Source organism: Berkeleyomyces rouxiae (assembly GCF_048999995.1).
Source record: "Berkeleyomyces rouxiae strain 22BRR77 chromosome Unknown BrBRR77_ptg000001l, whole genome shotgun sequence".
In the NCBI taxonomy this organism is placed as follows: domain Eukaryota; kingdom Fungi; phylum Ascomycota; class Sordariomycetes; order Microascales; family Ceratocystidaceae; genus Berkeleyomyces; species Berkeleyomyces rouxiae.
The window spans coordinates 2,427,170-2,452,028 of NW_027396491.1; the positions used below are offsets into that span (position 1 = coordinate 2,427,170).

General features: G+C 51.4%; 7 protein-coding genes across 7 annotated transcripts; 3 read left to right on the forward strand and 4 right to left on the reverse strand.

Moving 5' to 3' along the window:
• Positions 1-2,025: 2,025 nt before the first annotated feature.
• On the reverse strand, positions 2,026-2,858 carry BROUX77_000708 (uncharacterized protein; the record flags this gene model as incomplete). Its single annotated transcript, XM_073752131.1, has 3 exons — positions 2,026-2,401; positions 2,467-2,629; positions 2,705-2,858. The coding sequence occupies 3 exons, from the start codon at positions 2,856-2,858 to the stop codon at positions 2,026-2,028; spliced, it is 693 nt and encodes a 230-aa protein (XP_073608945.1).
• Positions 2,859-3,531: 673 nt separating this feature from the next.
• On the forward strand, positions 3,532-7,840 carry BROUX77_000709 (uncharacterized protein; the record flags this gene model as incomplete). The annotated part of the gene is made up of 2 exons (XM_073752142.1): positions 3,532-3,602; positions 3,748-7,840. The coding sequence occupies 2 exons, from the start codon at positions 3,532-3,534 to the stop codon at positions 7,838-7,840; spliced, it is 4,164 nt and encodes a 1,387-aa protein (XP_073608946.1).
• Positions 7,841-11,552: 3,712 nt separating this feature from the next.
• BROUX77_000710 (uncharacterized protein) lies at positions 11,553-13,719 on the forward strand (the record flags this gene model as incomplete). Its single annotated transcript, XM_073752154.1, has 2 exons — positions 11,553-12,155; positions 12,283-13,719. The coding sequence occupies 2 exons, from the start codon at positions 11,553-11,555 to the stop codon at positions 13,717-13,719; spliced, it is 2,040 nt and encodes a 679-aa protein (XP_073608947.1).
• Positions 13,720-14,213: 494 nt separating this feature from the next.
• BROUX77_000711 (uncharacterized protein) lies at positions 14,214-15,139 on the reverse strand (the record flags this gene model as incomplete). The annotated part of the gene is made up of 2 exons (XM_073752165.1): positions 14,214-14,472; positions 15,093-15,139. 2 exons carry the CDS (start codon positions 15,137-15,139, stop codon positions 14,214-14,216), a joined length of 306 nt encoding a protein of 101 aa, XP_073608948.1.
• A 1,973-nt stretch (positions 15,140-17,112) lies between these two features.
• BROUX77_000712 (uncharacterized protein) lies at positions 17,113-19,181 on the forward strand (the record flags this gene model as incomplete). Its single annotated transcript, XM_073752176.1, has 3 exons — positions 17,113-17,167; positions 17,250-17,552; positions 17,608-19,181. 3 exons carry the CDS (start codon positions 17,113-17,115, stop codon positions 19,179-19,181), a joined length of 1,932 nt encoding a protein of 643 aa, XP_073608949.1.
• Positions 19,182-19,985: 804 nt separating this feature from the next.
• BROUX77_000713 (uncharacterized protein) lies at positions 19,986-21,967 on the reverse strand (the record flags this gene model as incomplete). The annotated part of the gene is made up of 4 exons (XM_073752187.1): positions 19,986-21,292; positions 21,363-21,566; positions 21,666-21,763; positions 21,915-21,967. The coding sequence occupies 4 exons, from the start codon at positions 21,965-21,967 to the stop codon at positions 19,986-19,988; spliced, it is 1,662 nt and encodes a 553-aa protein (XP_073608950.1).
• A 1,743-nt stretch (positions 21,968-23,710) lies between these two features.
• On the reverse strand, positions 23,711-24,328 carry BROUX77_000714 (uncharacterized protein; the record flags this gene model as incomplete). Its single annotated transcript, XM_073752198.1, has 1 exon — positions 23,711-24,328. The coding sequence occupies one exon, from the start codon at positions 24,326-24,328 to the stop codon at positions 23,711-23,713; it is 618 nt and encodes a 205-aa protein (XP_073608951.1).
• Between the last annotated feature and the right edge of the window lie 531 nt (positions 24,329-24,859).

Here is a 24,859-nt window from a genome sequence, read left to right on the forward strand (position 1 = left end):
GCACTCAGTGCAGCAGCACCAAAGCTTTGGCCAGAATCGCTGAGGCTGCTGAAAGAAGTTGAAACTAAGCTGACACAGCCAAACCAAAGCGTGCATCCCAAGCGGTCAACATCGGCTTTCACTTTCACCCAAGTAACACGATATCTAGAACTAGGTACTTGTACAAACATAGTTACATAACTAATCAACTGGTCAACGGTACTTGTATTTCTTTTTGCTCTGCTTTGCTGCAGCCGTCTTGCTCCAATTTTGCTGGCATCGTATGAGGGCCGAAAACCAAGAAAGCCTATCGAGTGTCTAGGCCCAAACGTTCAAGTATATACGTACAGTGCAGTACAGCACAGTACGGACACACACGCTCAAGTATACCTGTAGATAGAACCATCACGTAATCATGTAATGCGGCTTTCCTCAAGGCCTAGAAGCCGAGTCCTCGACACACAGCCGCTCATGCCGGAGCATCCCTTGGCTTTCAGCCCTCGTCGTCTGTCCAGCTGTATTGGAGACTTGTCACCAAGCCCACTTGCTTGCTTGTTAGCCATTCAGATAGCCCGGCGAGACACACCCACTTGGCTATGGTTGGTGGGTAGGTAGGTACATCCATATGTAGCTATGTGTACGTGTAGCTATGTATATGAATGGTCCACGACTGGCTGGTCTCAGCCCAGACTGTCCAGCGCAAAACCCGGCTCCCTTTTTCTCCTTGGCCAGGTGGACGTGCCTTCTTTTGCCCTATCAAAAATAGAAGAAATGAGATACATGGACGAAAGGAGATGTAAATGTACCCTCATGTGCAAAATTCGCTCAGTGGGTACCCGCGCTCGATGTACCTCTACATCAAAGTACTGGGCCATACACGCAAGTACGTAACTAATGCTTGCCTTCCCCCTTTGTGGGCGCCAGGCTATTTCGCTTTCAGGCTGCTGTCTGTCCCTAAAAACGCACAAATTAATTCGTGTGCAGGTACAAATTTATACACCGCGCCCTCGCCGCAACCAATGGGCTGTCTACCTGTGCTTGTGCTAGTGCTTGTACCTGTACAATTTTGTGAGGCAGATCTCAACTCATCGTCCAATCACAAGTCATGGCACGAGATCCGGCCGTCGACACGCTCTCTGACTGGGCTGGTACTTGCCTGAGTTATCTGGATCAAACACAACACCATCCACAGTGCGCAAGTCCACACTTAAGTACAAGTAACTATAGTACTTCTTTTTGTAGTTGTACATGTCTATTATCTCCAGGAGCAGGAGGCATTAGTGTGAAGGGGCTAAATGGACTTTACTTCACTTGCCTGTGCTATGTCTGTGTGATAAGCCGAAAGGGCTTGTTCACTAGGGAGTTTCATCGTTTCGTAGAGCTCCTGCTAGACTGTATCTGGAGCAGCGACGCCACGATACAACGACCGATAAGTGCAAGTACAGGTACCTTGTGTCCGTGTCAGGTACCAGAGTGTGCCTCACACACGCACACATGCACACACACATTCCCTATTTTGAGCGCCAGTCCAAGACTCTTGCCGCCTACATTGCACTGCTGACTTTTGTTAATGTGCAGGTACCTCTCTAACCAGGCACTTCCCCTTTAGCCTGCCTATTTTTTTTCTCTCTTTTTTTGGCACTGTTTTTTTGGGCGGGGGAAAGCACTTCCCATTTCGTTAGAGACCCTGCCGCTTTAATGTGCAAGAGCCGGTTTTGTCGCGCACTTTTTGCTGATTGTGTGTGCTCCAAATTTCCTCTTATCCCCCAGACCTTCCTATCACCTGTGCCCACCCTCTCTCTCTTTTTCCTCCAATGTAAATAAGGGTGCGTCAGGGTTAGCATCAGAAATATTGCGACTCTCTCGTGAATATGTAGCTATGCTTATTTCTACACGCATGTCTTTACAGCTTGGAACTTGTGCCTCTGTTGGGGGTTCTTTTCAACCTTCAATATTGACGGTATACTGTAGAATCCAATCCCGTCCGCTACTAGCGACAACATGGTGCCCATTAACTAACAAACTACCACCCTCATCTTGCAAGCATCAATCTATGTCTTCAGGTTCTAGAACAACCTCTAATAGAGCTGGGTCGTGCGCCCAATCAACGCCACTTCCAGTCACAACTGCACTTGCTGTACCTTTCATTACCATCCATTTATACCGGCTAGATTTGACATCAGCTTTGAGCTGATCGAGTTCATCGTCGTTTTCTGTTGTATTCAACGGTTCCTCTTTTTGGCGAGTCACCTCATGCGCCAACTCCTGGACATCCGAAGCCAGCTCGGCATTCTTATTCCATTCCTTGAGGGCTTTGGCTTGGACCGTTGTCGTTTTTTCTAGAACTGCCTGAAGCTCCATGGCGTTTTTGGATGCGGCAAAAGATGAGGAATCACGATCCATCAGATGTGGAGTGAGGTCGCTATTGAAGTTGGCACCTGTTAGAGATGTACACAACACACTGGATAGGAGAGTATTCCGACTTACCGTTCAATCGGAGAGCAAAAGGTTCCTTGATGAACAGCCCTGAGGACAGGATACATCATCAGAACGCTATCAACAATCTCCTTCTGAACCGCATATCGTGACTTGGCCTTGAGAAGTTTCTCTTTGCCTTCCCTCACTTGGTCTGGTGTAACCTCTACACTAGCTGCGGTCATGTCAACAACCTCACCCGCACATGGAACGCCTCAAAAAAGACCACCAGAATGTTTTTGCTTCTTACATCTTGAGCTTGAGCTTGAGCGGACATGCGCTTGTTGGGCTTTGATGATGGCTGTCTCGAGCCTGAGTCTTTCTAATTGGTCATAAAGCGCCAGGACCTTTTTCTCGTCTGCAGAGAGTTGGACCGGCTCATCTTGCGGGACAGTGACATCCATTTTATCCAGTGTCCCCACGTTATGTTTCCCGTCGAGACTGTAGTAAATATGTCAACTTGTAGAGTTTGCTTGGTTCAACACTGCGATCAATCTTGGGTTCTTGTCTCGCCTACGCCACGTTGGTGAAGTTGGGCAAATTTACGCCACAGATATCAACTGCTTACGCCACCAGAACTAAAGTACCAGGGTCTAGGGTCTACATATCGGTGATGTAATGTCGGATGGGAAAATGTAATGTTCCGGCAACCCAAGCTCCTGTGACAGGGGTTGACAGGGTTGGCCTTGGTCGAACTGCATTCAGGCGTCTGACGCCTTCTTCTTGCTTGCAGACTTTGACCCATCACCATCATCGAGTTTGCAGCCTGTTGCATCATCCACAAGGCTCTGTTGGCCATCGCCTGAGGCAGCATATTCAGCATCCATCTTGACCCAGAGCCTCGTCGAACACAAGCCGGCGCATAACCAGCCACGGCCTTGCCGCTTCTCTGCCTCTACACCAATCATTTCACCTCTCCTAATTGCGCATGTGATTTCCGGCTTTTTGTTTGGTGGTCTCTTATTTTTGCCCAGTTAGCTTGCTCTTCTGTTGTCTTATCTTTCGTGCGATCGCTCTCGTTTCAAACCTCTAAACCACCGACTTTTCCTATCCCACGTCAGGAAATGTTGTCACGATATGTCAACCTTGGATGTATTCGTCGCCCATAGTGGGCAGAAGCTCGTCGCGGACTCATCCCACTTCATGAGGTACGTATTGACAGGCCACATTCTATCCTTATCTTATGCGGAGGAGCTTTGCATACCTCGACATGGCCAATATCAAGCACATCTCCTAGACCATTCTACATGGCACGAAGAAGCGAGACTGACACCAAACGCGACATGCTTTTAGTGTTGACGAGTTTAAGAGCTGGATTTCGCATGCCACCTCTATCCCGACATCTAACGTTGTTGTGCTCACACGATCAGGGCGTAGTGCCAAAGCGCAAAGTATCCATCTTGAAAACGAGTTCTTCATCTACGATACCCGCGTTTCATCGTCTAAGACTTCAAATGTCTCGCCGTTAATATCGCTGGCCCCGATGCCAACCCCTTTCGAGGTCTTTGAGCCGCCAAACTCCATCCAGGACATCAAGTCAATAGCGTCATGGAAAGACCTGTATCGAAAGAGACAGGAGTGGGCGCTCAAGGTTGCATCAGACTGCGAGGGTCTTGATGCCATGGCTTTTGACCGTTTTCGCGAGATTGACGTCACTGTTCAGTGCATCGATATTGCGCTCACGAATCTCGACATCTCCCTAAAGCCTCTACAGTCACGCTATGAAGAACTCAAGAAATGGTCCCCAGGGGCACTAAAAGAAAACGAAATGCTTGCGACAGACCGAGAAAAGCATTTACAGATAGCCCGCGTCGTGCCAGCACTACCCGAGATGGTCGCCTTCATGACCGGAAAGCAAGTGCCCCCAGACGAGAAAACAACACTTGAGGACTTGTTGGAACCTGAAACTGCGCGCCGTGCTGGTCGACTGGCTATGAAGGCCATGCACAAACTAAGAAGTCATATTGAAGTCGTGGACAACGACGCTGCTAATATGATTGGTCGATTTGGAGAACTAAGTGCTTCTTTTGAAGATCTACTCGGTCGCTCCATATTAACCCGGAGTGACGAATCAAAGGCAATCTTGGAAGCAGTTCAGTCCATATCCAAGAAAATTGACACCGACTATCAAATGACGTCTCAATCTTCTGGCTCTCCCAAGGATTTGGCACAGATATCTAGAACTGCCCTTACCCACACCGATAAACTTCTACCCATGCTTGCGAAAAGAGCGACCGAGCTTTCCGACCTTTTGATTTATGCCACTGAAAGTCGAAATGCGATAGCGGGCGAATGCGTCATTTTCATGCGAGCTATTACAGAAGTTGTCTCTTTGTTACAACGCTTCAAGATATCCATGACTCGACTCAGTGAATCTGAAGAAGACATGGCAACTTTTGATTATCTGCGGCTTATTCACCAACTTCCATACATGTACTCGTCCTTCATAGCCGAGGCTGTCCGCCGGCGCGAGTGGAAAGACAAGATCACTACCGACTCAACCAACCTAGCTAACACCATGGCCATGTTTCAAGATGAGGAGACCAAGAGGAGGCGAAAGTGGGCTAAAATGGTTGGCGGTACCTACCGCGTCGATAAGATTGATTCGCCTGCCATGGGAATGGAGGTCAATCTCCAGGGTGGCCAAGAAAATTGGCCGGAGCTTTCCAAGAAGGACCTAGAAACCTTCATCACTGTATTCAGCGAAAAAGGAGGCGACCAGTCCATTCTCGAAGATATCCAAAAGCTTCTGGCAGACCTGAATGGTCCCACACGACAACAAGTAAAGCGAATAAAAGCCTTCAAGAACGGGAGCTTGCATGATACTTCCATGGGATTTTCCGGACTTCTTATTCGTGGCGATGAGGATCTTGTTAAATCTCTCCAGGACGACAAAGTAAGGCTCGAGAGCAAAGTTATGACCGCTGAGAGTCGCATAAAGCGATTAGAGGACCTACTGCATCGACAGAACCAATCACGCTCACAACCGTTTTCTAGCTTGGATTTATCGCTGAAGGGATCTTCCCGGACAGACAGCAGGCGACTATCGACCACGGAACAACCTGATACTGCCATTATTACCCAGTTAGAGCGTTTCAAAGAAGAACTGGCAGCAGAACGGGATCAGGTCGAACTGCAAAAGAAGACGATCGAATCTCTCAACAATGAAGCAGAGCATTTGAGAAAGCAAAGCGAGGATTCCAACTCCACCAAGAAGGATCTCTTTGACAATCTCGAGGCACTTAAGCGGGAGTTCAATGAGGAACGCCGCTCATTGCTATCTGAAGCTAAACTGCTGCGCGAGAAGCTTGAGGAAACTGAGGACTACATGGAAAACTTCGGCATGTCTCGAGAGAACGAAAAAGCGACTTACGATGAGCGAGTTCATAATCTCCAAGATGAATTAGAAAGAGAACGCAAAGGCCGCCACGACGAACAGCTCAAATTTGATGGGCAGATTGAATACCTGCGAACCGAAACAAGACTTCAGCGGGATACTATGGACATCATGCAAAAGCAAATCCAAACTTTACAGGAAGAAAGCAAAAGCCTTCTTAAGAAACTCGAGACTGAAGTATCTAACAATGAGATGCAGAACCGTGTTCTTGATGATATTTACCGCGAACTTTTACCTGGTACTGAGCTCCCAAGCGATCGCTGCGACTTAACCGATAACATTTTGTCCAAGGCGTCTGAAATCATTGGAAAGGTCAAGACAATTGAGAATGACATCTCAGTCATACAGTCTGAGCTTGACCAGACGCAGTCCGCTAATAAACAGTTAAGGGCATCGGTTGCGGAGTCCAGCAAGAAATTTACGGACATGGAAGCTGCATCCGTTCAACTGCGCGAATCTTTGGCTGAAGAAAAGGCTAGATCAAAAGCTACAGAAGCCGAGTTAGAACAAGGCCGCAAGGAGATCAGCGAGCTTCGCATCAAAATATCAGACGGCGAGACCGGGTCCGAGTCTTTGCAGAAGAAGCTTGAAGAAGATGAAAAAGCGCTCAGATTACTGAAAGAAGAATTGGCCCGCCGCCAGTCTCAAGTCGGGAGCCTTGAAGAAGAATTGCGTTCTCTGAAGGAAAAGTTTAATACTTCAGAATCTAAGCACGATTCCCTCGACAACTTGTTCCAGATTCGTACGGAGAAGGCCAAGGACCTCACAAAGCGCCTTTACACCCAAAATGATCGCCTCGTCCGTCTGCTAGAGAGGCTTGGTTTCATTGTCACCCGTGAAGGGGCAACCATGTCTGTCCAACGCATTCCTCGATCTGAGCGCTCAACAGCTCAGCTGCTCAACCCATCTGATAGTCAAGTATCGCCCTCTCTTGTTCGTCAGGCCTCGACGATGACAACAAGGAGTGGGTTGGAAGGCGAAGATCTCGATCAAATTCACTGGACGAACAACAACGATGCCAATGTCGAGTCTGAAAAGTACACGGCTTTCATCAACTCTTTGGGAGGCTTTGATATGGAGACATTTACCGACACTGTCTACCGCCGCCTCAAGGATGTTGAGCATATTGCTCGCAAGTTCCAACGGGATGCAAGAACATATCGCGACAAGGCCCATGGAATGCAGAAGGAGGCCCACGAAAAGATTGCATTCAAGAACTTCAAGGAGGGTGATTTAGCTCTTTTCCTGCCTACGCGTAACCAAACTTCGGGTGCCTGGGCTGCTTTCAATGTCGGCTTCCCCCACTACTTCCTGCGCGAACAGGATACGCACCGGCTTCGCACGCGTGAGTGGCTAGTTGCACGCATTACAAGGATTCAAGAGCGGGTTGTTGACCTGTCCAAGAGCTTACAGGTTACCAATGGCGACGCTGACTCTGTTACCACGAACGAAGAGAATGACAACCCCTTTCAGCTATCCGATGGCCTGCGTTGGTACCTTATTGATGCACACGAAGACAAGCCTGGCGCACCCTCAACCCCGGGTCTAGGCAAGTCAACAGTAGCGGGAAGCAAGGTTTCTGCCGTGGCTGACCTTCACATGCACACTGCTAAATCCGCCAAGGACAAGCGGCGGTCTCTGAACAATGGTATCGAGGGCGTTAGTAAGACGTTGTCCCGTAATCTCGAAAGCCGTCGGAGCAGCAATAGCTCCCGCAAAGCACCGCCCCTGGCCAGTAACGGTAGCGGCAGCGGCAGTATGCCAATCGGCAGCGGAACTGGCTTGCTCAAGGGTAGCGCACTGGCAAGTGAGACCAGCTCCATCAAAGACGCATCACTACCGCCGAATGAGGCAGCCGGTAGCAACGCAGAGGCCGAGGCACAGCGGAGTGACAACTCTGCGCTGGCATCCTCGCCTCTAAGCCAAGGCGAGGGAAGCAAGATCCATCGAGGAGTCCGCGGAGTGATTGACTCCTTGATGGGGCCTTGATTCTTTATATCTTCCTTTTTTTTCTTTTGTTTGGCTTGTTTTTTTTCAATCACTGCAAGCTATTTCTTGCGGTTTTTATAAACTACGATCGGGCTCTGGTGAAATATCAGAGAGTGTCTTTCTATTTCCTCAGTCCTATTTTAACCTTTTTTTTGTCTTACTCTGCTCTTGGTATTATTGCTACCACCATATCTCTTGGGGTCCTTTGCTTTGTCGTCTTTCATTAGCATGTCAGGAGTTTGGGCAGGGTGACGGTTTTTGTTTCTGTGTTTTCCTGCACCAGTCGCATGATGTTAGCGATTCACTGCGACCTAGGTCTTTTTTTTCTTTTTCCCTGAGTCCGATTATTTAGTTGTCGTCTTCTCTTTTCTGTTTGTTTGTGCCTACTTGTGGATATATAGAGGCCAACTGGTTCCTTGGGACGCATGTGCTTTATGGGCAGACTTTTCTTTGTTTTTTTTTTTATTTCATTCTTCTCCTTAATTGATTTTCGCCCCTTCCTGGTCCTCGGGGGTTTTTTTATCTGAATGTTGGTCGATTTACCATTGTCTTGTTCCTGTAAGACCCGAAAGGAATGAAACCATGAGATGTATACACGGGCGGATTCGCAGATGTACATGCACACAGCTACCTTTGGCCCATCCAGCCCGCAGCTCGACCCGACAAGCTGGAGCCGCCAAAGGCACCGTGAGTGTAACTCGTTTGAGTCCTTGCTTACATACCCGTATGTATGTATTTATACATGTGTGGAAGATATCAGGTAAAAGAACAGGGCAGGAAAGCAGGGGGGAAGGGGGAGGGGGTTCTAGAAGAACATGGGATAGGGGGAGAGAAGCTTTCTAGAACAAACTGTACATGCGCCCGCACTCTGCATTGATACGCAGAGGTTGCAGTATGTATGAGAAGCTTCCAAAGTGGGGTTCTTGGAAGAGATATGGAAGGGGACATGAAGGTAAAAGAGAAGGAGGTGACTTGACTCTTGATGCAGGTAATTCTCGTCATCTCTCAGGGTAGAACTTCGAGGCTGTGGAATGTAGCAAGCACCAATATGCGGTTCATGCATGGCCGACAAACAAATAGAAAGACAACAATAGTAAGCTGGATGTATGTACATGCACAGTTCCAAGCAGTTAGTATAGTTACTGGTTGCCAAATCGATAACCACAGAGGACAGCTCTGCGTGTTGGCCTGGGGTTTGGATTGAGGGGGCGGTGGTTTCGGCGCGCCAATGTTGCTGTTGATTGTCCACTCTTGCCGATGACAGATATAGATCGGCTGAACCGGCTTTGCATAGCAGAGCCAGTTATAGCAAAGATGAAACGCCGAGACCCGGCCCAAAACTCGGCTGTTCATCGGACTTGGTCTTTACAAACTTGAGGTTGCACGTGGGCGCTCAACTGGGTTTGGGCTTGTGACACTCGAAGGGACAGACAGAATACGCCACAGATGGGTGTATGAATGTAACGCACGCCACAGTTGCCAGGGAGAGATCAAGTGGCACTCGAGCCTCCAGGCCGGAAGAGCTCCTCGGACTGCTTCAAGACGGATAGAAACAACTTGCGAACAGCGAGAAAAAGGCGAGCAAATATAAATATTACAACATAGAATCCCAAGGGCTAACTATTGCATCATGAAGAACCCAGCGAATATAGAGCAGCGCAAAAGAACTCTCATTCGCTTTGGGACAACCTCCGAAAACAAGCTTTCTAGCCCGTCTGTTCCTAGTCCCTGCGTTCAGGGTAGCTGTAGCCAATCAGAAGAGAGTGCGGAACAACGTGCCTATAAGAGTAGGAAGGAAGCCCCGTGTCTTGTGGTCGGGGAAATGGGGGATGTGCTGGTGATATTCACCGGTGTCTTGTTGGAAATGGGTAGCATGGTGTTGCGGCGTGGTTCTTGTGGTGGTGGTTATGTCGACCTTCTAGTAGCTGGGTTGACTTGGTCGGGCTGGGTGGTCTGGACTTGACTCCTCAAGCGTGTTACGTGGGTATAGCCACCCCCATGATACTTGCACATGCTAAATCAGCTGAGAGTAGGTAGTAGAACGGACGGATCTTGGCCAGTGAAGACGTAACCAGCGAGGGGGGAATTGTAATTACAGCATCGTGGCATCCACGGCACCATGGAACTAGCTCCAAGCAGACTTCAGGTGAGGTACCTCCTCTGGCCTATTTCATCTCGTAATATCTTGGGAGGAAAGCGACCCTGTCAAAAGAGAGGGAGAGTAGGAAAGGGCATCAGAATGCGGAATGGAATGGCATTACAGGCTAGGGACGCCCTGGTAACTCGAGGACTGCTAGCTGTACACGTCGGGTCGCCTCTGGGACGGGGAGCTGCATTCTGTGGCCAGACATGGAATATTTGTTGAGGCAAGTTTCGGGGAGCTCTGAGATTGGCGAAAAGATGGATAGTTATACCTGTTCCAGCACTGACAATCAGGGCGTGGCAGTGCATGGGAATCTGGATATACTAGTTGGTACCTATACTTGTAGTTGAGTGTATCAAGACATGTATCGTGCCACAGCCAGTAGTTAGATCTTCTAGGGGATCTGTGTACCGATCCACGTCATGGTTATAAAATGACTGCGTTCTGGTTGTAGTCACGCCAGCAGTCTGGCCAGCCACCGGCCCCGTTTTCCGAGCCGGTCCTGGGCCGGGTCCTGGTCGAGTCAGATGGCTGTAACCCTGGAGTTTCGTGGTGCCCCCACTTCTTGTAATTATTCGCATAACTAGTTGCTCGATTTATTTGTCCGAGCTAGCAGATGCCAGCAGGACCAGTGGAGTGGGGACTGATACGACGCTAGGTCTGGGCTGGCGGATCAACCCTAAAATAAACACACCAGGGTTTGACCAGCGCTCCACATTTGCACATGACAGTTAGCAAGCAAAACGAAGCCTGGCGTTGGCGATGTTGGTGGCGGCCCTCTTTTCGTCCTGAACCTTTTTAGTATTCCATCGCACTTTGATAAAAAGAGAGCGCTAAGCCCTCGAACTTTTTTTTCTTCGCTACCTTGGCGTTGTCTCAGTCTTTGCATCTGGCCCTTGAATCTTGCCTCGCTGCCCAAAATTTCTGTCGACGACTAATTGTGCCGTGCTGTGCTGAGCGTGCACAGTCTCCCAGTCTCTCTCCACTGCCAGCGCTAAGTCTCTACGGCGATAACGCATGTCATTAATCCTTTGCATTATCGCTCTCGCTTTTCCGCGCTCACTCTGTTCTCGCCATCTTGATCTCGCTCTTTCTCTCTCTTCTGCTCTCCAATCCAAGTCTTGCGCCCAGCCTGGTCCAGCCCTGCCCTGCCCTGCCAGCCGCTGCCACTGTTGATCCCAAACAAACTGCCTTAGCGACAGACCCCGCCGATTATTCGTCTGCACTATCTCGTTTATTCTACATCGCGTTTAAAGTCGTCGGATAGCGATTTAATCGCAAAGACCGTCCTCGATTGTTGCGCCCGAGCCATTGTCGATCCAAACTGCCACCAAAAAAAAACTTGATCGCCATATCTCCAAGCCACTTCTCCCACCCACACCGCCTGGTCGGACACACTGAGCCCGATCCAGGTCGAAATAAACGCCTGAATCTGTAACTGGAGATCGCTTGATTGCGCCCTGTAGCGGCCTGTCGACAGCACATCTATTTCTTATTCTTCACCACCATCTGGCAACTCCGGATCGCTACTAGTCGCCCTCCTACTGTGCGCAACACTTCTCTCTGACGATGGACATGCTCGGAACCCCCCAATGGAATCATCAAGGCCAGCCTGTGCAAAACAACACCCAAGATGATTTCCAACAGTTTTTGGACATGACCACGCTCGGAGCCCTCCCCGATGCCGTAAACTTTGACTTCGGAATGCTGCCTCCTTCGGCTGGTCCCATGGACACTCCCATGACTAGCAGCGAACACGCTCAGTCGCTCATGTCACCTACTACCACTTCTGTGATGGCACAGTCGCAGGTCGTCCCCATGACGTCGGCTCACGGCCATTCGTCCATCCCCGCTCAGATGCTTTCCTCGGGCCCCAACGACGTCATCAACGAAATTGACGCCAGAATACAATACCTGCAGCAACAGCGCCTCCAGCAACAACGCCATATACTCCAGGAACAGGCACAATCTCAGCAGCAGCAACAACAACAGCGACGACAACTCCAGCATCCCCAGGCCATGGCCTCATACTTCAGCCCCCACCAGGTTCCACCAACGCCGCAGAGTCTAGAACTGGCGGCTGGCAGCGGTAGCCAGTACTATTGCTCAACTGACCTTCAACCGACTGTATTTGATAGCCGGCTTAGCCAGCTCAAGGACCAACCACAAGATGTACGTCATTGCCTCCCCTGTCCTGCCATGCAGATCTCATCCCCACTTGACATGAACTTTATACATGACCATGTATAATATTCGCCCCGTATCATGCATCTCAAGCCACTTTCTCACACTTTCGCAGTCTGACTTCACTCCCCTCGTCTCGCCTGCCGTGACTCCTCTGGAGTCTCAGTTTTCCGTTGATGTCGCCTTTTCTGTGGGTGCCAACTACTTTAGCCCTCTCACCTCACCGGCCCTCCACGCCCAGAACGACAGCAGCATATTCACCGAGATTCGCCACCTTGGCACATCATCCAACTCACCTGTCGATCGCAACGAAGAATGGAACGCCATAGAAATATCCAAGAAACCACGCAAAGCTCCCACCAAGACTCCGCGTGCCAAGAACAATGTTCGCCAGTCACCAATAGTCAAGCCTCAACGCCGCCGGACTCATGTGACTTCTGCTGCCGCTGCAAACCCCTCGATCGCCACCCAGGCTCTCAGCGAGGCGGAAGAAAATGCGTACGCAAATGCAGCCCACATTCATATAGAAGATGCCGAGGAAAATGCTTCAGTCTCGCCTGAAGCCTTGTCTGATATGCCGCCGCCTCCGCTACCTCGCACCAAGTCAGCCAGCGTTTCGCCGTTTATACAACCCCAAACCCACAAGATAGACCTTGGTGGGTTAATGTCTGCAAAACTACCAGCGCCTGCAACGCCAGCTTCGCTCATGAAACTGCCTGCTTCCAAATCGAATGGTAGTACGCCAAAGATGATACCTGAAGCCGACATATCCAACGGGCCTGTCGACTCATTCAAGCTGCCTGACTCGGCTTCATTTTCACCTTCGACTACTGCGACGGATATTGATACTCAAATGCATAATAACAACGTTGTGGATAACGCCTCCCAATCATCCAATACGCCAATACCATCGCCCGTATTTACAAAACCCCGGAATACATCGTTAACTTCCCGAAGTCCCCAAATCTTGCCCGCAAACTCAACAACACCGAATCTGCGCAAAACGCCGCTGCTTAGTGTCCGGGGCGCCAGACGCCCAGGCTCTGTCCAAGCATCGCCAGCACTCTTGCCCAAGATTTCGCCGCACATCAAGCCTCTCCTTCCAAGTGGCGCAGAAGATACAGCTTCACGCCTGTTAGCAACCAAATCCAACTACCAAAACATACTCGAAGGCAACAACGTCCCCGGAGTGACGTATCCCAGCGAGCTTTCAACAAATTTGACATCAAAGCGGACGTCACACAAAATCGCAGAGCAGGGGCGCCGTAACCGCATCAACTCTGCCTTGCAGGAGATTGCTACGCTCCTTCCGGCGCCGCTCAAGGACAGTAGGGATGACTCGGGGGATGGCGATCAAAAGGACACCAAGGCTGCCAACGCTCCCAGCAGCAAAGCGAGTACGGTTGAAATGGCAATCGAGTACATCAAGCAGCTCCAGGAAGAGGTGGCGGCTGCGAACCGCCGGGCGGCTGAGGCAGAGCTTAAACTCCGCGAGAGTGGTATCAAAAATTGGGATCACGAAACAAGTACAACAACACCTAACACAAGCTAAGTTGGGTGGTCACACATGTACGTGGGTTGAATGCATATCTTTTTTTTTTTTCAGGAGGCGTGAGTTGGGCTATTTTGATTGTTTTCGACGTTGGCGGCCGAGGAAACCGAACCGCCAACGATGCTGACCAAGGTTACTCTTCTTTTTTTTCCAGTGCTGATTATTATCGTTTTCTTTGGGTGGACATTTGTTCTACCTCATCATTTATGGTTCTATTTAATCGCGACAGTCCGGGTCGTGGCTTCGTATTCATGTTACCCCAGGAGGTTTGTTTATCGGTTTCAACACATGTACTAGTTAGATCTCCCTATGGCAAGATGGAATATTTCACAATATGATATACATCTCCCTCACCACTTTTTTCAAGTAATGGTGATATATAAATTCTTTTATATGTAAGCTTATACCGTGAAGCAATAGAATGGCAGAAGCTCAAGATACGCTATACTTCCGCCCAGATATGGCGGATTCTCTCCTTTTAGGTTTCTTCAGACTTAAGCTGCCACGGCAGTCTGGTCCAGCACGTCCTCATCCATCTTCTCCATGACCTCAACGACAAGGGTCAAGCTGGCCATGAACGAGTTAGTCGCCACGCGCAGCATGCGATTGGTGGTGGCGCGGTAGTCGACCTTGAGCACGGCGTCATGCGTGGTCATCTGGCGGTTGACCAGCGGCGAGAGCTCTGGGTCGACGGCGGTGGCCTTGAGCGCCACGTTGGCCAGACGAGCAGTCGGGAAGGGGATGGAGAGGGATCTGTTGGCGGTGCGAGAGGCGTGCACAGGACGGCCGGGGGGTTTGGGTTAGCTGGCGGGTTGCGGGTTGAGATGGGGGGGGGGGGGCATGGATTGTGGTGTTGGGTGTAGGAGGATGTACGGTGTCTGAGGGTTTGGGGAATGGAGAGTGGCTGATGGAGGCGAAAACATGGGTGACGTGTGTAAAGAATAAGGTGTAAGCGCTCGGGGAGCGATTGTCTCGGGTGGTACAAGATTATGAGAGGAAAGCTGAGGTTTCAGACTGGCCTTGCTTATAGCCACCGTTCAAGAACACCGGAGGTGGCAATGACAGCATCATTTAGAGGTATTTCATAGCACGGGTGATAAATCGAAAAAAGAAAGAAGAGAATAAACGAAATTTCAAACATTGAGGGTTACTCAAAAAGGGTGCATAGCAGAGACCAAGGCCGTGTAGCTATGTGTGTCTGGGTCTATAAAAAGTGACAAGAGTCGACGGGATACAGGCATAAGGAGTGGGTGGGGAGAGATGGGAGAACGGAGAGAGGGAGTATGAAACAAAATACAGATCAAATTGGATGATGATGGAGCCAGACTTGGGCCAGGCAGTTTGGAGAGGGTATGGGGAAGGATTTGACTTACACGGCACAGGGAAAAGAAGAAGGGTTGACGGGGGTGGTGGCGGCCATGGTGAACAGGGAGAGAATTGCTAGGCAAAAGGTGGTTTTATATTTGGTATGTTAAGCGATAGGTCTGGTGTATAGCCAAACGGGTTCTCCTGGAGCTGGCGGTATGTTGACTCTTGGAGGGAAATAAACTGCACGGAAATGTTGTTCAAGCGGGTGGAAGAGTGAAGTTGAGACGATAGCCGGCCGTGTTGGTGCGGGCTTGGGGCTGTGGAGACACGAGCTTTTAGATCTGTGCAGTTCTTCTGGAGGTGCTTAAAAACAAGGGTGTTGGGTTATAGGGGAAGATCAGCGAAGTGAAGGCTTGTCGGCGTACGAGCGCAAGCACAGAGTATCGGACGTTCGAGAATGTGAAGCATCAGATGGAAGGTAGAGTTTAGAATGCATTATTTTACAGAGTAGAACAATGCCCCGCGGCCGCCGCAGATGCTAGGGTTAGACGTCTTGTCTGGGTTAACTATGCAGGGAGCCAGTAACACAACTTAGACGCCACGTTTGGCTCTGTGTGGCGTTGGACAAAGGCGGTCAAGCGCCCGATCTTTGGTAGGAACAAAGAAGGAAAAAGAAGAAAGGATTTTCCGATGGGCTGGTGGTCGCCCTTGCCAGGAGCAGGGGTCCCAGCAGCTGTGGGACGGGAGGCCCCATAAAAAAAGACAAAAGAGACAGGTGGTTGCTAGGTAGAGGAGTTTCCACGGCAACAGAAATGGCGTGCGGTATACAGGTTTTTCATGAGGCTTTGAGGTCTTTGATGCATTCAAAGGGAGGGCGATAGGCCCTGGACGGTTTGCTGTTCTATGGCTGCAGGCTTTTTGTCTGTGCGACTGGACCGAAGGCATGGGCCCTTGTAAAGGCACGTCGATAAACAGGACGTCGCGGTGGCAACGGGCAGGGAGAGGGCTGGAGGGAAGACAGGCAAGGGCTAGAGGGGAGAGGATAGGAGAGGAGAGGAGGACGAGATGAGTGTGAATCGGCAGACGGCGAAGTAGCAGTAAACACTGGCGCTGGCCCGGAGGCGGAAACGGCGCAGCTATCAGGGACAGACGGGGAGTGTCGTGTTGTGGTTGGAGAGGAAAGTGCCACAAGCCCTAGCGTCCTAGCAGCGGAAGGCGCTGGGTTGTTTACATGGAGAAAAGAGCTTGTACCTATACTTGTGCGGTCGCACCTGCCACTCTCGCTACGGCTGGGCCGAGGGCAGCAGAGGGCGTGGTGGTTCATGCGATAAAGTAGCGGTACAAGGGGGCCAGACAAGGGAAGGGGGAAACACCATACAGACCGCAGAGATTCTGCCATGTACCGGTGTACCAGGGCATGTACCTTTGTGCATGTTTTGTGTGCGTGTGTACATTGGCTGCCCCTGGCATCTCGCCCATACCAATCAACTCCTGGCCCAGCATTGCATTGCATCCCCCGGCAAACCCACCCCGAGCGAACTTTTACTTGTGCCTTGCCTGTTGTGAGTCTGTGTTCGTGCGTGGCGTGGGTGCTTTGCTTTGCTTGTTATTTGTTTTGTTCGTACGCCGGGACGCTGTCTCTGCTTTCTTTATTTGCCGCTTGTGCTGACTCCGCCCACAACAATTTGACTGAAGCACAGGAACAAAAGCCTGCTGCTCTGCCCTCCGTTCTGCCCAGTCCGACTTCACGAGCTTCAGTCCCTTTTTATCTTTTTTTTTCCCCACCCAGTGTGGCTGCTTGGCTCCTTGTTGCTTGATCGCCCGCGTACGTCGATATCATCATCACCACTGCCGCTTTGCCTTCTCCGTCGGCCCTCGCTCTGCCGTCGTCTCTGTTTTTGTTATCACGAGCTCGTCTTGCCCAGTGTGCTCGACTGTCATCTCTGCTTTCATCTTTAGTGGAAGCCATTCTCTCGATTAACCATCGCGCCGCCAGCTCTACAAGCCTAGCGCCGGGAGCAAGAAATCCGGCCGAGCATTCAGCGCTCTTACCAAAACTCACCCTCTTACCGCCGCCTCGCGCCAATGTCGGCCTCCTCAAAGAGTCTCCATGTCGGCCAGGTGGTCGAGTACATTCCCGGTATGTTGAATGGCCAGAGGGCGCAGCATAGAGCCCTGTCTTTTAGCCGCGCGCAAACACACCCGCTAACCGCGAATCCCAGACCGCCTGTACCTCGCCGCCTACCACCGCAAGCCCGACCACAACACCCCGTTTCCCTACGCCGACTCCAGTGCCGCTTCCCCGCGTTCGCCCTCCCGCAAGGCTGCTCGGGACACGGCCAATCAGAAGACCCCGTGCTACTTCACCGTTGACGACGCGCTCTTGTACAATGCCTTCCACCACGACTTCGGCCCGCTCCACGTAGGCCACCTTTACCGCTTTGCCCTCTACTTCCATGACATTCTGGGCGACAAGGAAAACAACGACCGCCCTATTGTGTTTTGGAGCAAGCCGAACGCGAGGAGTAAGTCACAGGTATCTTGCGGAATCTCTTTTGTACATCGTGGCTAACTGATTAGATCGCGCCAATGCCGCCTGCATGCTGGCTTGCTACATGGTGTTGATTCAGAACTGGCCACCACACTTGGCTCTGGCCCCGATCGCCCAGATTGAGCCGCCGCTGATGCCGTTTCGTGATGCCGGCTACTCCCAGGCCGACTATGGCCTGACTGTTCAGGATGTTGTATATGGTGTGTGGAAGGCCAAGGAAACCAAGTGCATCGATCTAGAGCAATTCGACCCTGATCAGTACGAAATGTACGAACGCGTGGAGAATGGCGACTTTAACTGGATTACTCCTGACTTCCTGGCCTTTGCCTCTCCCCAGAGTTCGCCGGCTGTGCGCTTCCCCGAAGGTTCGCGTCTCCATGAGGCCCTCCCCCGGACTCTTGACGACATTGACACCAACACAAACTTGGATAGACCATTCAAGAATGTCTTGCAACACTTCCACACCAACAACATTGGTCTAGTCGTGCGGTTGAACTCCCACCTGTACTCTCCCTCGTACTTTGAGGCCCTTGGCATCCAGCACCTCGACATGGTCTTTGACGATGGTACCTGCCCTCCTCTCAAGACCGTCCGCAAGTTCATTCGCATTGCCCACGACATGATAACCGTTAAGAAGAAGGGCATCGCCGTTCATTGCAAAGCCGGTCTCGGCCGGACCGGATGTCTGATTGGCGCCTACCTAATCTACCGCCATGGCTTTACCGCTAACGAGGTCATTTCATTCATGCGCTTCATGCGTCCCGGTATGGTTGTCGGCCCTCAACAACACTGGCTGCACTTGAACCAGGGTACCTTCCGGGAGTGGCGCATTGAAGAGCGCATCGAGGCCAAGCTTCGCCGCGAGATGTCCATGTCCAACTCTGCTGTTCCCAGCACCCCTATCCGCTCTATGACCAAGACTTCCTCTCGCCACCAGAATGCCCAAACTCCGCCCAACCGCAGCCCTTCAAGTCGTACTCCCCTGAGTGAGGTCGACGACAGAAACAACGTCGGCGTTCACGATGATTACCTGCCGGCTCCTACTCCAGGTCAGCCCCGCAAAACTGCTCGCATTGGAGATCGCCACCATCCATACCAACGAAATGGGAACCCACCGACTGTTGAGGAGGAGGCGGAGATGCAGGCCGGTGCCGAGGTTGTATCGTCGCTGAAGCAAGCTCGTTCTGGTCCAGAGTCTGATGAGGAGGCCCATCTTAGAATGAAGTCTCACCGCAAGTCTTCGAACCAGCCTTCCCCCTCGCATGTCCCCAGATCTTCGGTTGACCAAGGGAGATCCAGACCAATGAGCACTCGTGGTGGATCAACCGCAGCGGCGGCCGCCGCTGCTACTCCAGGGACTGCCACCTACCCCAGCCAATATGCCATCGACAACGATGCCTCCCACGACACCGAAAACATCAACTCGAGACCGCTGGCCAAGGTCCGTTCCTCCAAACGAACGACGGGCTCCGATTCTGCCCTGCGTTCCAAAGAGGGATCGGGCATTCGCAAAACGAGCGGGCGTGTTGGCAGCATAGGCAACATCACTGCTTCCGCCACAGCAACCGCCACCGCCCGCAAGGTTTCGGCTACTGGTGCTTAGAAAACCCAGTCTCCGAAGAGGACCACCGTGTTCTCCTTGAATTAATGATGATGACTTTGAAGCTCAATCAACCTTGCCGCCCCCGTGTCTCTTGGCATCTGCCCCCCTTGCGATTTTTCTTTTTCTTTTTTTCCTTGTACTGTCGCGTCACAGGCATTGCTTTGAACATCTAACGACCGAACGACTCTGTGTTTATATTTTGCATTGCTACTTTCTTACGGCCACAATACTACTCTTTCTCCTTTTCCCCCACCCCATCTTTGTTTTTCTTCGTCTACGCGGCCTTGGAGGTGTTGCCCTTGGGTTCAATTTTTTGTTGTATCTTTCAGCCCGACATGGTCTTTGGGGAAGGCCTATTTTCTTTTTGGTGAGTGTCTGGCTAGGTAAGCTAGGGACGAGTTGCGTGCTGTGCGTTGTTGGGAGAGTAGATTGGGTCTCTTGTTTTCCTGAGGAGCAGTATTTTCTCTTTCTTCCCCTCTTGGCCCTTGTGCACATTTTTTTTTTCTCTCTTATTCTTCGGCATACTGGAGTTGTGTGGGTTCTTTTCTTTTTACAAGACTTTGATTATACTTTTCACGTTTTCTTTCCATTTCCACTTGTCGTGATGTTTTCTACACCCATCATGTGAATGTTTTCCTCGGCACCATTGTCGTTGAAGTTTCACCCATCAACTCATGGCGTGTTGAATTAGCTCAAACTAAATATGCATTTTCATAATCTACACATTATTCCTCACTTGTTCCCCGTGCTTGCTGCCATGACGCCTCTATAATTTGCGTTCACATGCACACCTTCCCCCGCCGCTTAGGTCTTGACGTCAGGCTCATCACGGCCAACAAACTCCTTGAACTTGAGCAGCTCCGTGGCGAACTTGATCTCGGGAGCCAGGAACTCTTGAGCATCCTGGTTGTACGTCGCAGGGTCGGCGCTGTACTGCTCAATGTACAGACGGATGGTGGCGCCCGACGAGCCGGTGCCCGACAGACGGACGACAATGCGGCTGCCTGACGAGAAGCGCGCATACAGGCCCTGGTTGGCCGAGACGGAGCCGTCGAGATCCGTGTACGAAAAGTTACCGGCCTCGGTGACGGTGCGGCCGTCAATGGTCGAGCCGACAAACGAGGGGCTGGCGACGAGCTCCTTGAGGACACCGACAACCTTGTTGGCGCCCTCCGAGTCGACGTCCTCGTAGTCGTAGCGGGTGAAGAAGGTGCGGCCGTACTCGGCCCAAAAGTCCTGTTGGATCTGCTTGATGCTGGGCGTGACCGAGGGGTTCTTGACGCCCAGGCCGGCAATGATGTTGAGCCAGGCGACAATGGCCCACAGGCCATCCTTTTCGCGGATGTGGTTGGAGCCCGTGCCAAACGACTCCTCGCCGCAGATGGACAGCTTGTCGGCGTCAAAGAGCGCACAGAAGAACTTCCAGCCCGTTGGCACTTCGTAGCTGTTGAGACCTTGCTTCTTGGCCACCAGATCAACGGCGCCCGAAGTGGGCATTGAGCGGGCCAGGCCAAAGACGCCCTTCTCGCGGAAGTACGGAATCAGCTGTGCGTGGTGGGCAATAATAGCCAGCGAGTCGCCGGGCGAGACAAAGGCACCCGCGCCGTAAATCATGTTGCGGTCACCGTCGCCATCCGACGCAGCGCCAAAGGGAATCTGATCCTTCTCCACAGCCTCGACCAGCTCGTGGGCGTAGGTCAGGTTGGGGTCGGGGTGGCCGCCGTTGAAGTCGGGGGCAGGGAAGCAGTTCTGGGTAGCGCCGGTCAGGCCCAGCTCCTTCTCAAAGATGGCTCTACCGTACGGGCCTGTCACACCGTGCATGCCATCAAAGAGAACACGGAACTCGGGGTGTGAGCTGAAGAAGCTGCGGATGACATCAAAGTCGAAGATTTCCTTGAGCATTTCGACGTAGTCGGCCGTGCTGTCAATGATCTCAACCTCCAGGGAGCCGTACATCTTGGTGCCAATGGTGGAAATATCAATGTCGGGGATATCCGCCAGCTTGTAGCTGGTCAGGGTCTTGGAAACCTCGTAGATCTTGTTGGTGACAGACTCGGGTGCAGGGCCACCGTTGGCCAGGTTGTACTTGATGCCGAAATCATTGGTAGGACCTGTCGAGATGTATGGGTTAGCCAAAGCCGCTCGGTAACCAGATATGAAGAACAGGACAGAGGAACTTACCGCCGGGGTTGTGGCTGGCAGTCAGGAGAATACCACCGGTGGCCTTGCGCTTGCGGATCACATGGCTGGCGGCGGGAGTCGAGAGGATACCGTCCTGGCCAACCAGAAGCTTCTTGACGCCGTAGGCAGCACCGATCTTGGCAATCAGCTGGATGACCTCGGGGTTCCAGTAACGGCCATCACCACCAATGACTAGGAAGGAGTCTATAATTGACAACGGGGGGGCCCAAATGAGTTAGTAGATATACACCAATGGGACGGAGGGGAACGTCGGGCGTGAGGCGGGGGCTGGTGCGTGCTTACCCTGAGCACCCTCAGGAATCGACAGCAGGATACTGGCAACGAAGGACTCGCTGTAGTGAGGCTTCTGGAAGACAACGACCTTCTTGCGAAGACCGGAACTGCAGTCATGGAACACGCATCGATTAGCAAGACGCGCTCGGCTGTGGAAGCAAATGCAGGTGGGCCAAGATGACGATGCTAGCTATACTAGAGCTGATGGCTGTGCATCTTGCCTGGGAGGAGGGGGACAAGAGTCCAAAAAAAACATACGTTCCTGGCTTCTGGTCCTGGAAAGGAGAGAACTCGATAGTCTGAACGCTCATTGTGGAAAACAAGAAATTATTTTGTATGATAAGAAGGAAGAAAGCAGAAGAGGAAAAAGCTCGGGGGGCTGCAGAAGAAATATGTAAAGGAAGACAGCAGAGGCCAGAAGGCGATTCAAAACAACATCAATAACTAACTACATATGCATGTACCTACATAGTTAGTTATGTAGTCAAGTAACTAGAAGACCAGGGAACCTTCAAGAGTTACGAGCACAGCTACAGGACCAGGCAACTACCAAGTTTAGCTAGACTCGGCGGTCGAGTACTCGGTCTCCTGTACTCGAGCCCCTCTTTCCCTCTCCCATTGAGCAGTTGCCAGTTGCTTGTTCAGGACGACAATGGAGAGGGGTGGAAGGGAGGGGGCGGGGAGGAGGGAGGGATGAGCTTAGGCGGCTGAGTTGCTGGGGTAAGCTTTGCTTTGGGCTGCAGGGAAGCTCCAGAGCAATTTTTGTGGTCCATGAAGAAGAAAAATGAGGGGAGATGAGTTCCCAATACATGGCCTGCGACGGCCTCGGAAAGATAAGCGGGCCGCATAGTTTTGAGGCAGAGAAGAGAATGCATGAAACAACAATGCTCTTCATAACGGTCCGTCTTTGAGGCTCCGATTTGTTCATGTAGCTTTGTCGCTTGTACCTGTGTACATACAGACATGACTATTGGCTTGGGGCGTGTGCACCTCGTAGACTGGCCAAGTTGCCCTCCCTTCGTCCCACCTTAATCGACCGGGTTTAAGTGGGGCTGTCAACCCCGGAGCTGCGGTGTGGGGCAGCAATGACCGCTTAGTCAGCCCGTCAACAGCCAGCCATGTGTAGGTTGAATAGAAAGCCACGCCAACTACGACGACATTGAAGCTAGTTGCGCTGCGCTGCTTCTTTTTGCGCGCGGACAGAGCGATGTTTCTTTCTGTTTGCGTGCAGATAGTCCTGCCGTGTAGAGCTCTCTATGCAATCAATGCGCGTGATACAGATCACATAGGCCATGCGCACTGACTCTTTGTGCCATGTAAGGAGCTGGAGTTGACTGGCAGACCTTTTGTGGCCAAGGACAGGTAGCTAGTCTGTTATATCGTGACTGTTGGCGCATATCTGTTCTCTACCCCTTGTGTATCTCTAGCCCCAAAGACCAGCTACTGGGAATCTATTCCAGTCGAGATCTTCTGTCGTGCCCCTAAAACACATACTGCAACTTGAAGGCGAGACCAGCTGAAGGCATCCCCGGATTCGAGGGAACGAAAAGAAGCCGGTTGTAAGCCACAGAATGGTGAATTGAGACATTGCAAGTTCAGACTCAGACGCATGCTCAGTTGTGTATGTACGAAAGCTTAGAAGGCAATGCATCTACAACGATCTAGCCTCTTCTTTACGGCCACAACGCAGCTCCAGCTATTATCTGCAGCTGTTTGTATGTACTTACATATGTACAGGCACATATGTACATAGTTACCTCACCCCAAATTCTTCCAACTATATTGCACTTATAGTCATTTGCTTCCCTCAGAGTTAAATGGCGGGGTAGCTTTGTAGAATGGTGTCGGGAGTTGAAGTGACAAGTATCACGCAGCCATTCATTGGTATTTCAATAGGCACAGCCAGAGCCTTTTATAAATAAAAAAAACTTCTTCATTTCAAATCATAATGTATTCGTCAAGTTTCTCATTAGGCATCTGTGCCCAGGACGATAACCAAAAGGGTACCACTAAACACGACAATCTCTAATAGACATGTACCGCATAGACACCTCCTATTTATCCTTTTCATACTCTGACACACGCTCCCACTCATCTTCAGTGCTGGCACTCGAGTGTGTACCAGACGTATCTAGGCGCTGCTTCAGCTCGCCCGTGACCGGCGCCGGCTCAACGCTCTGGCTGTTGAGGAGCGCAGACTTGCTGTTTTCCTTCTCCTGGCCTACTAACACCAACAGGGGCGTCTGGTCATGCGCGGGCGTAGCAGTCACAGGGACAGCAGGAGGAGGCGCCTGCACTGCTGCCAGAGCCGGGGTAGCTTCGTCTACTTCCGTGTCGTCATCGTCGGCGTCGCTGGGCGGCGGTCGAGTGTCGGCAGCAGATCCTTCACCCGAGCCACTGGCACGTCGCTGCTGCTGTTGCTGCTGCTGTTTCAATTTGGCTTCTTCCTGGGCCTGATGGATGGCGAGCTCGGTTGCGAACCAGTTGATGGCCCACCACAGCCCGCCGCATAGTATGGAGAGTACGACAAAGTGGATGCTGTAGGTGGTCAATAGCAGGATGAAGAGCAGGAGCTGAAGAGCTGCAAAGGTTGCATTGGTGGCTTTGAGCAACACGGGAGTCGGGCCCGGTGTGAAAATTGACTCCCATAATTCCACGACAAAAGAGGCCATGGCGGCAGAAGTTTCGCGGTGAAGCTGACGAGGGTTCGGATCGTTGTGTGTCTTTGGACTGGGTTGGTCGCGTTGAATATTAGGCTTGATTTTCAGGGACTACTGTAGCTCAAAAGAAGTTGCAGAGCTTGGAGGAGATGTGGCGTGACGGTGGGGTAGTGGTCAACGAAACAGAAGGCAAACAGAGCGAAGCTCAGGCGGCGCAAAGCAGTCGTCGGGGCGGGCGTCAGATGTACAAAAGCTAGATAGCAAATGAAATATCCGAATGTTAGTATCTCGAAACAACGGCAACATAAGTCCTCGGGTTCCTTTGACAGTTGACTCATCAAGGCGGTTGCTTCTCCATGCAAGGTGAGCGGGAGGAATGGATGAGAGGCCGTACGGTGATTATGTCAAGGCAGAAATCAAGTCCGGTCAGTTTGCTAAAAGAGTGACAGCTGCGTAGCCTTTGTAACGTGCTTCTGGGATTGGCGGTGGCTTCTCAGAAAAGGCAAATAGGGGCTTTGATGGAGGCTTTTTTTTTCCAGTGAG